Here is a 13,320-nt window from a genome sequence, read left to right on the forward strand (position 1 = left end):
CAGCCCGGGACGGGGCCGCCCCGCCCGCCGCGGAGCCGCCGCCAGCCCCGGCCCCAGCCCCAGCCCCTCGCGTTCCCCGCCCCTCGCCGGCGGGGACGCGGATTCGGCCTGCGCGGAGCCGGCGGAGAGAGGGAGCGCGGCCGGGAGAGGGGAGGGGAGAAGCGAGGAGGCGGCGGCGGAGGCGGCGGCGAGCTGGCCATGGCAGCAGCCCGCGGGCGGAGAGGCAGCCGCGGGTTGCCGCTGTGATTGGCACCCCGAGGAGGAGGAGGAGGAGGCGGAGGAGGAGGAAGGCGCGGAGCAGCCGCGGGGCCCGCCATCCCGCGGCGGCGGAGCGGCGGTGCCCGGGAGGATGCCGGGGAAGCGGGACTCGGCGGGCGGCGGCGGCGGCAGCGAGCTCCCGGGGGCCGGCGCGCCGCGGCAGCGCAGGCGGCGGAGGAAGGTCTCCTGCTTCTCCAGCATCCAGCTCTTCCTGGTGTCCGAGTGCGCCCTGATGCTGGCCCAGGGCACGGTGGGAGCCTACCTGGTGAGTGCGGCCGGCCCGCAGCCCCCCGCGCCGGCGGGGCTGAGCCGCGGGCGGGGGTGCGCGGCGGAGCGCAGGGGAAGTTTCCCCGGCGCCGGGGCGGCTCTGCGAGCGGCCCCCCAGCCCGGAGGGGTCAGGGCAGCCCCGGCGTTGGGCGGCTGAAATGACTCAGCAGTGCCGAGGGGTCACCCACCCGCTGCCGCCCAAGTTGTGCGGCCGCTCCGCGGGACTCCCGAGCGCCCGGAGCGCGGCCGTGCCCGGGGCGGGCTGGCACCAACGCGGCTCTCCGGCTGGCCGGGCGCTCGGCTCCAGCGCCAGCCTTCCCGCTTCACACTGAATAAATACCGGCAAAAGCTAGTGGGGCGTTTATTTCGTGCCTCCCGCGTTACCGCTTTTCCTCATCCTCTTAAGTGATGCGGCGGTGCAAAGCGCAGCAGCCCCGAAAGTCTCGGTGTTGGGTACAGAACAATCCAAATAAGACTTTGGCACTCGATCTGCATAGTGAGATGTGGTGTCAGAGGCAGAAGTGTAGTAGAAGAGTTGGGAAGATGTCCATACGGCTGTGCTTGTGCCTTGAAGTGTACAGCCTGTGGAAATGTTCTGCTTCCAGCAGATATAAGTGTATAGTTGATTTAAATTTCTTAAAATAGCTTGCTGGATTTGAGAATTATAGTTTCCATGGAAAAGAAATGTATTCGTAATCTCTGAGGCTTTTTGAGGCCATACACATAATATATTCTACAGTAAATGTAAGAACTCTGCATTTGGTACTTGTATTCAGCATTTAGCATTGCTTCTTTCACATGCTCAAACTACTTATGCAAATTTGTACTGAACGTGATCTATAATTTTTCAAGGTATGTGACTAAACTAACCATGGTTAATATTCCCTCTTAATATGAAATGGAAATTAGAATTCATCTCCATATAATAAAGCATAAGTTTAGTTTGAAACATAGTTGTAATTCCAAAGGAAACTGCATCACATCTGATGAGATAAATTCAGCAGCTCTATACCCTAGGTGAGTATATGTGGATATAACTTAATATGTAGGAGCCTGACAGGAGCACGCCTGTTTTATGTGAGTAACACCTTAGTAAGTAAATATATTGTTTCCGATGAGCTACTTGCAAAATGAGCTGTCAGTGTGAATGAGTGTAGGATAATCCTTCCTCCCAGTAATAGCCAAGGAAGAGCCCACGGGTGATGTCACCCGGTGGGCACCGGTGTGCCAGGAATGCCTGGATCTGCTAGGGGGCTGTATATCAGCGTGCTTCGCTGGGGTGTTTCGAGCGTAGGATCAGCAGCATTCGTCCCTAGCGTGGCATTTCCCTCAAACTCCTTTGCATTGCTCACTCCTCGCCAGTTTCGCGTTTCTTTTCCTGTTTTCCCCAGCTCCTGGGGCGTGCTTTGTGGCGGAGTAGCGTTGCTGCTCCTTTGGAGTGTTCCACACACCCCAGCCCCACTGCCGGGAAAGGAGCGCTGCGATTCCCCTCCTCCAAGGGCTGAGCTCAGCTGAGGTGCTGCTGTCTCTCCTCTCTGCCTCTCTCCAGGTCTATGTCCTGAGCAGCATGGCCAGTGGGATCCACAGGCAGTAACAGACAACTGGGCAGTGGAGGGGAAAGGAAAAAAAAAGCAAACTAAACTCAAAACAATCCCTAGCATGCATAAGCAGTGGCCCAGCTGCACTGGGCAAGTGTTCCTCTGTTCCCCGTATAATTTCTCTGCCGTCACTGCAAATGCCATGAAGCTCTTCATACAATGAACAGATGCAAATGTGGAATTGCTGTTGCAGGGTGAATCTGTGCTTGAAGCAAATCTGCCCAGCACTGTGCTTACAGGTGCTGCAGGGGAGTGAGAGCAGGAGCAGCAAAGATGCTTGCTGGAAAGCACGGAGCACTTAATCATTTTTGCAGACTGAGTGTCCCACGGGGGCCAAGTGCTGTTCTCAGGTGCTGCCATGGGGTGGAATCAGCTGGAGGCACTGCACAGTTGCCCAGGTGTAGCTGCAAGTGGATATTCATTTGCTCGTGCTCCTGGGATGAGTGGGGCTCGGTGGTGGCTGCTTGGGCTGCTCCCCGAGGGACAAATTAGCAGGCGAGACAAAGTGGAGAGCAAACAGCAAGACTGGCAAATGGGGAGATGCTGCATAGGACAGGCACAGTGTGTAGTTCTGGACAGTTGAATAAACTACTAATTTTAGCCTGTCGGCAGTGAGGGAGTTCTGTATTGTAGTTCTGCTTTCCTTGGCCACATGTGTGACTTTCCCTAGTTATTTGTAACTCAGGAAGAGAAACCTTTTTTTGCCTTATACGGCGACAAGTTGGTTTCCTCAGATTTTTGTCTTGTTCGGTGCAGGGAGACCATGAGGGCAGAAACTCGGGCTTGTTAAGAAAACAAGCCAGGGGCTTGGCTTTTCAGGAGTGATTGAAGAGCTTAGTTTGGATTGGGCTTGGCTTTCATGTCAGTACATTTAGAAGTGGCTATTGTTATTTCTTTTTAGAGATGTAAGAAACCTCCCCTTTTCCATGTTCGCTATGCAATAGACTAGCAGCAACCACTTGTATATATATACAAAGTATACATTCATTCATTATGTGGTTTTTAAGCAAGGATCATTCACTTTTATTTGTTCATAAAACATTCTGCTTGCCAACAGGGTTTTATAAATAATAAATGCTGATAAAAATCTATATAAAGTCCAATTCTTTTCCCACAGAACTCAGCAGTGAAAATACCCCAGGATGCCAGCAGTAGATGTCTGTGTTTAAATAGTGCAGTGTCTCTGAGGTTCTTCTTGTGAAGTTTTAGGGAGTATTTGATCAATGTCACGTTCCAAAATATTTGTCTATTATTATGCTTGCTGTTTGCAAAATGCACATGTTCCAAAATTACTTGGTGCCATATCCTGCATAGTTTATGCAAATACAAGCCTGCGCTGCTGCTTTAATTTCTGGGGCTGCTGAATACACCCTATTATTTGCATATTCGTGTAAGGTTTTGTGTACACATTTATTTGGCTTCATCTAATTACTCCTGCATGCTTTTGGAAACTTGAATTTCCCAGCAACTGCAGTGGCAGTTGGGAAAATGCTGCTTGTAGTCTGCAGGCATCCCTGCTGCAGAAGTTACTCAGGATTTTTGCAGCAACTTTTAGCAGCCCAGCTGATTTCCACCTGCAGTCGCTCTCCTGCAGCGTTGGGCAGTGGATTAAAGAGCTGAGGGTGACTGGTGCAGATGGCACGAGGAGGGAAGGGCTGGAGCCTCTGTTCTCCAGCTGGAGCCTTGTGCCTTTTGGGTGGATGCAGCAGTGTGATCAGTGATGCCAGCCGTGCAGCGATGAGGATTTCGATAAGGCTGATTCACATACCTTGGCAGCACTTTCCTGCCTGTCTACCTCCCTCCCTCCCCATGAATTCCTTCATGCTCTATATTTTGGAATATTTTTGCTGGTAATAACGTTCCAAGTGCTCCTGATGGTTCATCTCTGAGGCATTTCATCACCCTGCCAGTCAGATCTTGTGCCTAGCCAGTGGTGAAATCACTGCTTGAGCAGAAGGCAAGGAGCTCTCTCTTTGACAGGCACAGTTTGTGGAGCAGGAGTGCAGTTTAATTTCTCTCCCTGGCCTTTAGCCTCGACTCACTCTGGTTCAAACTGACCTAGTTGCAAGCATCCAACATCTGCCAAAGTCATGGGCTCCTTTAGATAAAGGGCATGCATATGGGAAGCACGTTGGGAACCAGTTCTGTGGTGTGCTCTGGGGAGCTGTTTTTACAGAGCTTTACTGAGCTGTCTCTGTTTGCTACAGCTTTGAATGCAGCTATTCATGTGTTTTATCAAGTGATAGAGGATGACTGGCCTGAGCATGGGATGGAAAGGAAAATAATTGGTCCCTCCCAAGGAGGGTGCATTGGTGTTTGCGTGGGAATGAATGCCAAATTGTTTCTTGTTTTGCTGAATGAAAACTTTTGAGCCGTGCTTAACTTCCTAGGGAGAGCTTTGCCCATGCAGCAGTGTTCGACTGCAGCCTGCAAAAACTCTCTTAACTAAGTGTCTGCAGTAAAACTAGCGCTGTGTGACTCCAGGTGAGAGGGTGTGTATGTATGTGGTCTCTAAGACAGGCTCCTTCTGTGTGGGTTTATTGCTGCTGGGGTTTGAGATACAAATGAAAATCTTGAAATTCCATCTTCAGGAAAAAGATAAGTATCAAAGATAAATATAGAAGTTCATGACCAAAGGTTTCCTGGTGGAACAAACAGAAGTAGGGGCCCTGTGTGATGGACAGCTGGGAACTGAGGGGTTAACAGCAAAATGTGGCCTTTGGATTTTTTAAGTTGTTTTGCTATGCAGCCCTTTCCACTCTCATGTTAAATATAACAAATAGAATACTGTGTTCCGTGGTACAGACCTGATCAAACCCTCCTTGAAATCTGGCAGGATCTGCATGAAGGATGTCATTAAAGTCAGTTTTGGGAGTGCTGCAGTGCTTCAGAGCTTTCTGTTGTCCTTGGTGCTGCACAGTAGAATTTGCCTCTGTGTATTTGCAGTCTGAATGGATGGGGTGGGAGAAGTGTCACAGATGGGGAAACTGAGGCAGAGATTAAGAGCTTGATTCTGTTTCTGAAGCTATTGATAAAGCATTTGACTGGTTGGCAGCAGCAGAGTCTGAATGGCTTAGGCATGGGCAGACAACTACAAAAGTAGTTTTTCCTTTTTAATTTATTATTGGTTTTAATAAAGTATTTGTTTTTCTGGAGTAAGAATCAGCTTGAAAATATTGCTGCCTTTTTTTCCCTCTCCATCCTCAGCCGTGCTGAGTAATAAATTATCTGTAATGTTCATAATTTATTTGTCACTGGGGTAGTTAAAGGGGAAGAAACCCATGGAGTGAAAATAAACGTTTTAGTGGGGATGAATATTGCCAAGCATTGGCTAGTTATTGCTTACCATTCATTTTCCCTTGATATATCTTTGCTGGCAATGTTATTTCTGGAAAGTTGTTTCTAGTGTGCCTTTCCCATTAGAGAACATTGTCTGTTCTGCAGCTGAGTTGCACAGAAAGTTATTCTAAACTAGCTCTTTTGACTACATTCGTATTTCTTCTCAAAGAAGCCTTCTGATATTTTTGGGGGGTCTCTCACTGCAGGGTGGAGCAGAAACCAGATCCAGCTCTGGGTCCTGATGCTTTCAGGCTCCTGTGGGGGTGTGAGTTGGGAGTGTGGCATGGACACATTAACATAAAAACTTTATTGAAATGATAGAAACAAATTCCAATCCCAGTGTGGCTTTTTGAGTATCAAGAAAACTTGTAACTGGCATGTATGTGTTGATTAGGTGAAAAGGGTTTTTTTTTTCTCTGCTGCTAATAGATGAAACAGTGTAGAAGTAACATACTTATCTCTGACACTATGTATTATGTGTGACTTGCAACTTACAACCTGAAGTCTTCTTGGTTAAATCCATTTAAAGGCAAAATGCACTTGATGTCTAAATGTGGAATTTTAGTGTTTTTATTATTTTTTAGCAGAAAGTTTGGCAGTTCTTCAATTTCTCTGTGAGGGCCAAGTGATGTTCGTAGGCTCTGAAAGAAGGAACAGTTAGAAATGTTGTGGTCCACTGTAAAACCAATGTCCCATCTCTTGCAGAGTGCCTGTGTGACAGGCTCTGTGTGCTTTAATGGCCAGCAGTGTTCCTGCAGCTGAGCTTTAAAGGGATCTTGAGTTAGAGCAGAGAGTGCACTGGTCTGAAGGGCTGTGCCATTTGTGCTTGGGAATGTCATGCAGTGGGACTCTTTAGTGGTCCTGTAGCCCCTGTCCCAGAGAGGGCTCAGTGGGGCTGTGATCCCTCTGTTGCTCTGTGAGGCAGAGCAGATGCTCTCTGCTTCCCAGAAAGGGGAGTCTGTCAGGTTTGCATGGGTTTTTCATCCCTTCCTTTCAGGATGTTGTAAAGGACCAAAAGTCAACTTCTGTCCTGCTACAGCAGTGCACATTTATTGCTTCAGAAGGGTTATTCTGCAATTCATCAAGAAGAATTTGTCCTCTGTGTATTATAATCCTTACTTGTAGGCTGCTTGGTCTCCTGCTATTCCTGCACAGGAAGATCAAACAATGGCAAGCTGTTTAGTGGGTGAGGTTGCACCTTGGATGAATTAGTGTGGCTTTGTCTCCTGATCAACACCAGATGAAACTACAAGTGTTGCATTTTAAGCATCATCCAAAAGAGTTTAAATAAGCCTGATAGTACTTTGTGGAGTAACTCCTTTAAGTGCTCCGGTGGAGTTTGGAAGACTTAATTTTTCCTATTGCACAGAAAAATGGGCCACTGATTTTGATTTACAAGGCTTCATTATAGCTCTGCAGCGAAACCAGGACTAGAACCCCAAGAGTCCTGTCTCCAGGTCACCTTGGAGCAGCCACCAGAAGCTCTCTTTGTAGACAGGCAGTGCAAAGCAAACAGGGGTGCCTGCTCCACGGAGCAGAGATTTCTCACTGCCCTGCTCCATGTGCTGTCAATAGGATCAATAGTGATTGCAGGCTGGTGAGGAAGCTCCTGGAGTGTCTGGCACTCCTCCCATCCATGCTGGGAGGGCTCTGCCCTCTTATGGGAAGCATTCTGCAGTGTTCAGAGAGGTGATCCTGCATCCTTCTCCAGGGGCTGAAGGAATGTTCCTTTTTCCCAGATGTTAGGCAGGCATGCAGTCATAATCATACAGAGCTAAAGACTTAGAGCACAGGTCTGGATCTGCCCCTCCTCACTCAGCAAACCAGGAGACACCTCAGAACTAAAATCAGATTTCCTAAGCTCTCAAGTTAGCACCTTTTTTTCCCCCAGCCTAATTCTTGATTTGATGCGCTCCAGCATTTTGCCACCTGAGTATTCCTTGCTGAAGTGAGGCAGGCAGCCCCTCCTGCTCTTGCACAGTGCCCCCTGTATTGAAATTGAAGATCTTTTACTGAGCTTCTGTTGCAGCAGTGCCTGAACCCAGCCAGTTATTTTAGATGACTGGAGTGTAAAAGCAAAATATTTATTTCTGGTTTGCTGGAATGTTTATCATCATTGTGATTTTCAAGAAGAAAAGGAATGTGCTTTGGTTTCTGTTTTTCCCCTCTGCTGCCTCTCCCTTCATAGTAGCCTTTCCAAACCTCACCAGGCAGCCAGCTGATTTCTCTGTATTTTTTTAACACCATCTTGGTGTCTGCAGCTATCACTGGGATGGTTTCTGCGTGTTTGCAGGCACAGTGGCTGTGAGAGCACAGGGTGTGGGGGCACAGGAGTTGTTATTTCATGCTACGTCGGTTTCCTGGGCAAGGATTGCTGGAATTGGCTTATTTTTAATATTTAAGTGTCCTTTTGAAACACTTACCATGCTGTTCACTGGTATAATTCACAATTCCTTAGTTTACTGAAAGTGGAAAAAGACTTCACATTTAGTTTTGTGGTGATCCATCAAGTGACAGTGAAGTTTTTGACAGAACCTGGATAATTCAGTTGTATTGAGGTCTTCATGACTCACCCAGTTTCTGAAGCAACTATGGCAGATTTGTTTTTTGGTGCTTTGATGTTTGCATCCAAATCCAACATTGTCTTTAGTTGTTTGGGTTTTTTTAAAGGCAACTACAAACTCTCTTATTAGGAAACTGAAAGAAAGTTCTGCTGTTGAGAAGAGATGTGTGGTGTGGGTGTGGAAGAGTACAGAAACCTTTCAGAAATGTTTCACTTTTCATTTTCAGAGATGAATAGTGGTATATTTGTGGCATTTTTTTTTTTTTTTTTTTGTCTTCCACTGGCAGACCTTCTGGCTGAATTGAAATCAGCGTTGAGTTTGGGTCAATATAGAAGAAACAGCCTTGAAATGTGTGTTGCATGTGTGTATTTTAGGATGATACCTACCATTTTAATACCTGGAGAATTGCATGAAACAATGTGAAATCGCTTTAGTGACAGGTAGTGGTGTCCTCTGCATTCCTAAAACAGAGGAATCACTCTATGAATTCATGTTTAAGGTGAAAAGGAAATATTTTTCCTGGAGTCTTCTTGGAATATGTGTTAGATGGAGCACCTGTGTTCAAACACAGCAGGGCCAGAGGATAGCAGTGGTGGGCCCCTGTTTGCCATGGCAGGACAGAGTTCTGAGTGTTCTGTAGTTTCAGATTTATTTCATCCCTGTAATTCCCCAAAGCAATAGCAGGGAGTGAGAAAACATCATAACTTAATAGTTTTGCAGGCTGTCCTGTTAAACAATGAATGGTATTTGTTTTCTCTGGTGGAACTTTACCAGGAAGGGCTGCAGAAAGATTGTCTGGAGTTCTTGTTTTTCACTTCTGAAAAGGAGGATATGAAATAGTTGCTACCTCTTTCCACTTCTCAGCTTCATGCAAACGTGGTTTGGCACATCGTTAGCAGGAGACCAGAGATTTGCTGGGAATGTTTTGGTGCTGGGATGGACAAACCTTACACTTAAACTTGAAAGGAATCTCTGAAGGAAGATGCAGGAGGACTGGCATGTCCCCGTACCTCTGAAAAACACCACGTGTGCCTGTCTACACTGAGAAATGCCAAAACTTTCCAAGAGAGAAGCTAGAATACTGACTGAAAGAAAATTATTTTGAAAAACATGAAAGGGGAATGCCCCCAGTGGTGTCCTGCTGCTTCTTGTGCCCTGCTAATGAGTTTCATCTGCTGGAAACATGCTCACTTCTCATCCTGACATGGTCTGAGTGTTGTATGATAATGTATTGAGTTGCCATACTAGGGATGGATCCTTTGTTACCCAGTAATTTGGAAACAACAGGAAAATAACAGTATATAACTAAGATCTGATTTTTAAAGAGGAGAAGCTTAAGACTTTCAGTTTTACAATCCTACAGCTTGCTTCTCCTCATCTCACTGAGCTGCAGGAAGAGCTGTAATTGTGACTTAGGAAAGCTATTTTCTCCAAGTCATTCTTCAAGCTTTAACTCCTTTCTTGTTAAAGGGTGTCCACTTTGCTTGGTGAGATGTTATGGTGTGTTAACCTTGGTCTGCAGCCAGATCACCACCCAGCTTCTCTCTCACTCCCTCATCAACACAGTGGGGACAGAAAATGAGGTGAAAAAGCTTGTGGGTTGAGATAAAGCACTTACTGTCAGGGATAAAACAGACTTGACCTGGAAAAATTAATTTTCATCTCCCATTAAAATAGATTTTGATGTTTGAAACAAAGCCAAAAATCAAAACACCATATTCCCCCCATCCCACCCCTTTTTTTTCCCCCTAGGCTCTCTGGGAGTCTCTGTCAGATGCTCACTGTGCTCTGCTGGGAGAGAGCTAAGGTAAACCATTAATCATGTTTGGGCACTGATGTGCTCTTTGCAGAAATGTTGGCTGCCACTGGGTAAATGGTTTCCCTTGAGTTTGGGTCCTGTCTGCACTGGGTGATCAGTCACTGGTTTTTGTGGTGTCCCACTGGGCAGCAAGGTTCAGCCCAAGGAGAAGCATGTCTGTGTGACCAAAACCTGGTGGTGCTCTCTCTGTCCTGCAGGCACTGTCTGTAAAATGTGGTTTTTGTGGGAATTACCTTCCCATAGCCTATGCCAAATGCTCTAGCTTGTGATAGAGAAAGTGCTGGGTATACAGGCCCTTTATGAGAAATAGTGGGCAGTGTTTTAGGGCTTACCAGCAAAGGAAAACTGTGGGTTTTGTTTTTGTCCTGTCCAGCATACAGGGCTGAGAGTGGTTAATTACAATGGGCCTTTCAGCCCCTGCATGAGATGCACACTTTGTTTCCTGCTGCCTATAGCTAGTTATAATGCAGGTCCTTATGTCTGAAGTCAGTGCAGCTGCTGGCTGAGGGACAGGAGCTTCAGCTGAAGGGATGCCTTGTCCAGGGGTGCTTGTTTGTGAAGGGCAGTGGTGGCTGTTTGGGTGATCCTGCAGAGAGATGGTCTCATCCGGGGTGCTCAGTGCAAGGGGTGCCCACTGAGCTCAGCTGGAACCTGCCTTGTCTTCTGTTCTCCAACTTTGGTCCAAAGGGGGGTGCTTGGACCACAAGTTTCTATTTTTGATATCAAAATGTGACACTAAAACCACATGGCTGCTTGAGCTCTTGGGTCACAAGGTGCTAGTCTAGGTTGTGCTTTGGGTTTTGTTAGTTCTTATTCTGTAATCTGTGATATTTAATACTATTAAAAATTGTAACTCAAGGGAGATGTTCAGGGTTACTGAAAAGCTTTCCCTTAGTCTTTGGGATTCAAACCTACCAGCTTCAGACAGCTGGAGAGCAAAGGCTGCAAGTATTCAAGTATTGCATGGAGCTAGATAAACCATGCACTTCCATGAGTTAATTCACATAATTGAGGCCTCTTCTGCATTGACAGATCACTGTGTGAATGAATGGATTCCAAAATCAGCTTGGGAGTTATTTGATGGCTATTGAAGTTAAGCCACACTAGCAAGCCATGTGCTGGAGGCACAGTTTTGTGGGTTTGCTGTGTCATTTGGCACAGCTGCACAAGCTTTCTCAGATGCTGGCCCTGTACAGAAGTTCAGGGTTTTCCATGGATTAGGATGCGTCAAGGCTACTGCGCTGCACTTAATCTCAGTTCTTGCTCTTTCTTAGCAAGAAGGCAGAAGTTTCAAAGATCTTCTTGCTGTTTTTTGTGGAAGCATTTGAGCCTTATGGTGTAGCCTCCCTTATTTTAGATGGCATTTATTGATTGGAATTATTCAGCTTGATTCTATGCTGGACAAGCTTTTTGCCAGAATTTTTATTTTGCCTTCTTATTTAAACAGATCCCTAATGAATTGCTGTAGTTGTAAGATCCCTTATGAATTACTGTAGTTGTATATAATGACTCATGGGAAATACTGGATGCAGTCTCTAGAATCAGATCTGTGTGTTTTCAGATTGCAAACTTTTGAAGTCTATCCCTGAACAGTGCCCAGGGTCCCTTGTTATCTAAGTTTTCCAGATACTCCCACATTAATAGACTGCACCTCTGGTATCTATGGGCAGCTATCCAGTGAGCAGTTGGTTAGCAGGGTAAAAACTGGGAGGTAAATCTGGATGCAGAGTTCTTTCTGGGATTTGGTATAAGGTTGTATGGTCTCCTGTATGGAAGTTTTTTCTCCTACAATGTCTCCAGCTCAGTACTTCTGTATTTCCATGTTCAAACTGACTTACTCTGAGTTGGCATTGCAATTTGGGGGAGTGCTTGGCCAAAATGGACACAAATGTTCTGCAGATGTGTGGCAAAGTGTGGTCTTCTGGTTTAGCCAGGCAGGCCTTTTGGCATGAATGGGGTGTGTTACTCCAATAAGTGTACTCCAATACTTGTACTCAAGTTTCTGTGGATCAAGTCTTTATGGATTCCTGTTAGGCATCACACTGAGGCTTCAAGGAATGGGATCTTTAAGAGGTGCACGGAACTTTACTACACTGGAAGTGCAAATGAAACTAAAATGACATTTGGTTTTTTTCTTTATCTTCCTCCTGTACTTGATAGCGCATAGATTCAGACACTTTCAATTTGATTCTCAGCACCCTGATTGCATTCAGAACTCTTGGTATCCAGACAGTGTCACAAAATATTAGGTTCATGGAGTGTTTCCAGGAGTCCTGTCACTGTGCATTTCCCTGACCTCCTCCTCGCCACCACTATTCAGGCAAGTGAGAGATTAAATGATGGAGGAACAGCAGCTTGATTCCTCTGAACCAATACTGGCGAGGTAGATTTTGGTGATGGTGGCAGCTTGGCAGGAACAGAGGAACATTCCTGCCACATGTGGATAATGTTTTCAAGCCAAGCTCTTCCTCTGCAGCTGGCTGTCCAGACCTGTCACGCCCAACTGACTCCCTTCATCAGTCAAGGCTGATATTTGTGCCCAGAGAAATCTGGATTTATTTGCATTGGACAGTGTGACATGTGGCAGACTTGGGAGAGGACAGCTCAGCCCGTGGGGTAACTCTTGTTGGCTGAGGAACAGCTGCTATTTGTGTTCTGTGGTGAAGGTGCAGACCAGGCGTGCTTGGGCTCATTTCCTGGCTTTGTCATGGACCTCTCCAAGCCTTCTTTGGGCTTTCTCTCTCAATCAGCAAATGTGCTAGCTGTGTTATTGTCAGGTCCTGTGGTCATCTTGTGGCGTAGGATGGTGGGCACTGAGCTGCTCCAGTGATGGTAAATGGGATGAGAGTGCCTTGTGCCCTGAACCAGGTCTCTAGCAGTTATCAAAACAGGCTGAACTAAATTAATTAATGGGGTAGTAATTTTGTGCTATCCTACCTGTGATGATGCAGCCTTGTTGCTGAATGGCATCCCTGTCTCCTTCACACCTGCCTGAAATGTCAGGGCTGAAATGTTTGGCCTTTTGCTCTTTGAGGCTTCACTGGAAAAGGCTGCTTGGGGCTGCTTTACTCACTCTTTGGTAAGTGATGGATTTTAAAAGAGCCTGAGGGTGTTATTTTCAAGGATGTTTTCTGAGCCATACTGTCATTGACAGAAGTGACTTACTCCAAGTGTCTCTTTGAAAGTGGGACTCGTGTTCCAAAGCCACTGAAGTGCTTTTGAAAAATATCCTTCCCTGTTCCTGACTGCAGTGGACTGTCTCAGTGGTGTCTAGCTTCCTTTAAAGCAGGGCAAAATTAGAGACTAAGTGTTATGTGCCTGGCTAATAAACTGTATTGTAATTAGTACCTTGGGGAGGCAGGAACCAGGGAGAAGCTGAGTATAAAGAGAATTAACTTCATGTAGAAGCTGTCTGCAAAGGATGAGGGAAGAACTGGAAGGAGATGAAAACATGGGATTTGAATGGCTGTGGAGG

At 46.5% G+C, this 13,320-nt stretch overlaps 1 protein-coding gene across 1 annotated transcript in view; it reads left to right on the plus strand.

Moving 5' to 3' along the window:
* Positions 1 to 349: 349 nt before the first annotated feature.
* Positions 350 to 13,320, plus strand: part of SLCO3A1 (solute carrier organic anion transporter family member 3A1) — a gene marked incomplete at its 5' end in the record, with an annotated part of 129,800 nt that continues 116,829 nt past the window's right edge. Inside the window, one exon of the mRNA XM_084213540.1 lies at positions 350 to 523. Within this exon, the coding sequence (XP_084069666.1) occupies positions 350 to 523 (174 nt within the window). The remainder of the gene's footprint in view (positions 524 to 13,320) is intronic.

The sequence above is a fragment of the Fringilla coelebs genome, assembly GCF_963513975.1.
Source record: "Fringilla coelebs genome assembly, chromosome: 12".
In the NCBI taxonomy this organism is placed as follows: domain Eukaryota; kingdom Metazoa; phylum Chordata; class Aves; order Passeriformes; family Fringillidae; genus Fringilla; species Fringilla coelebs.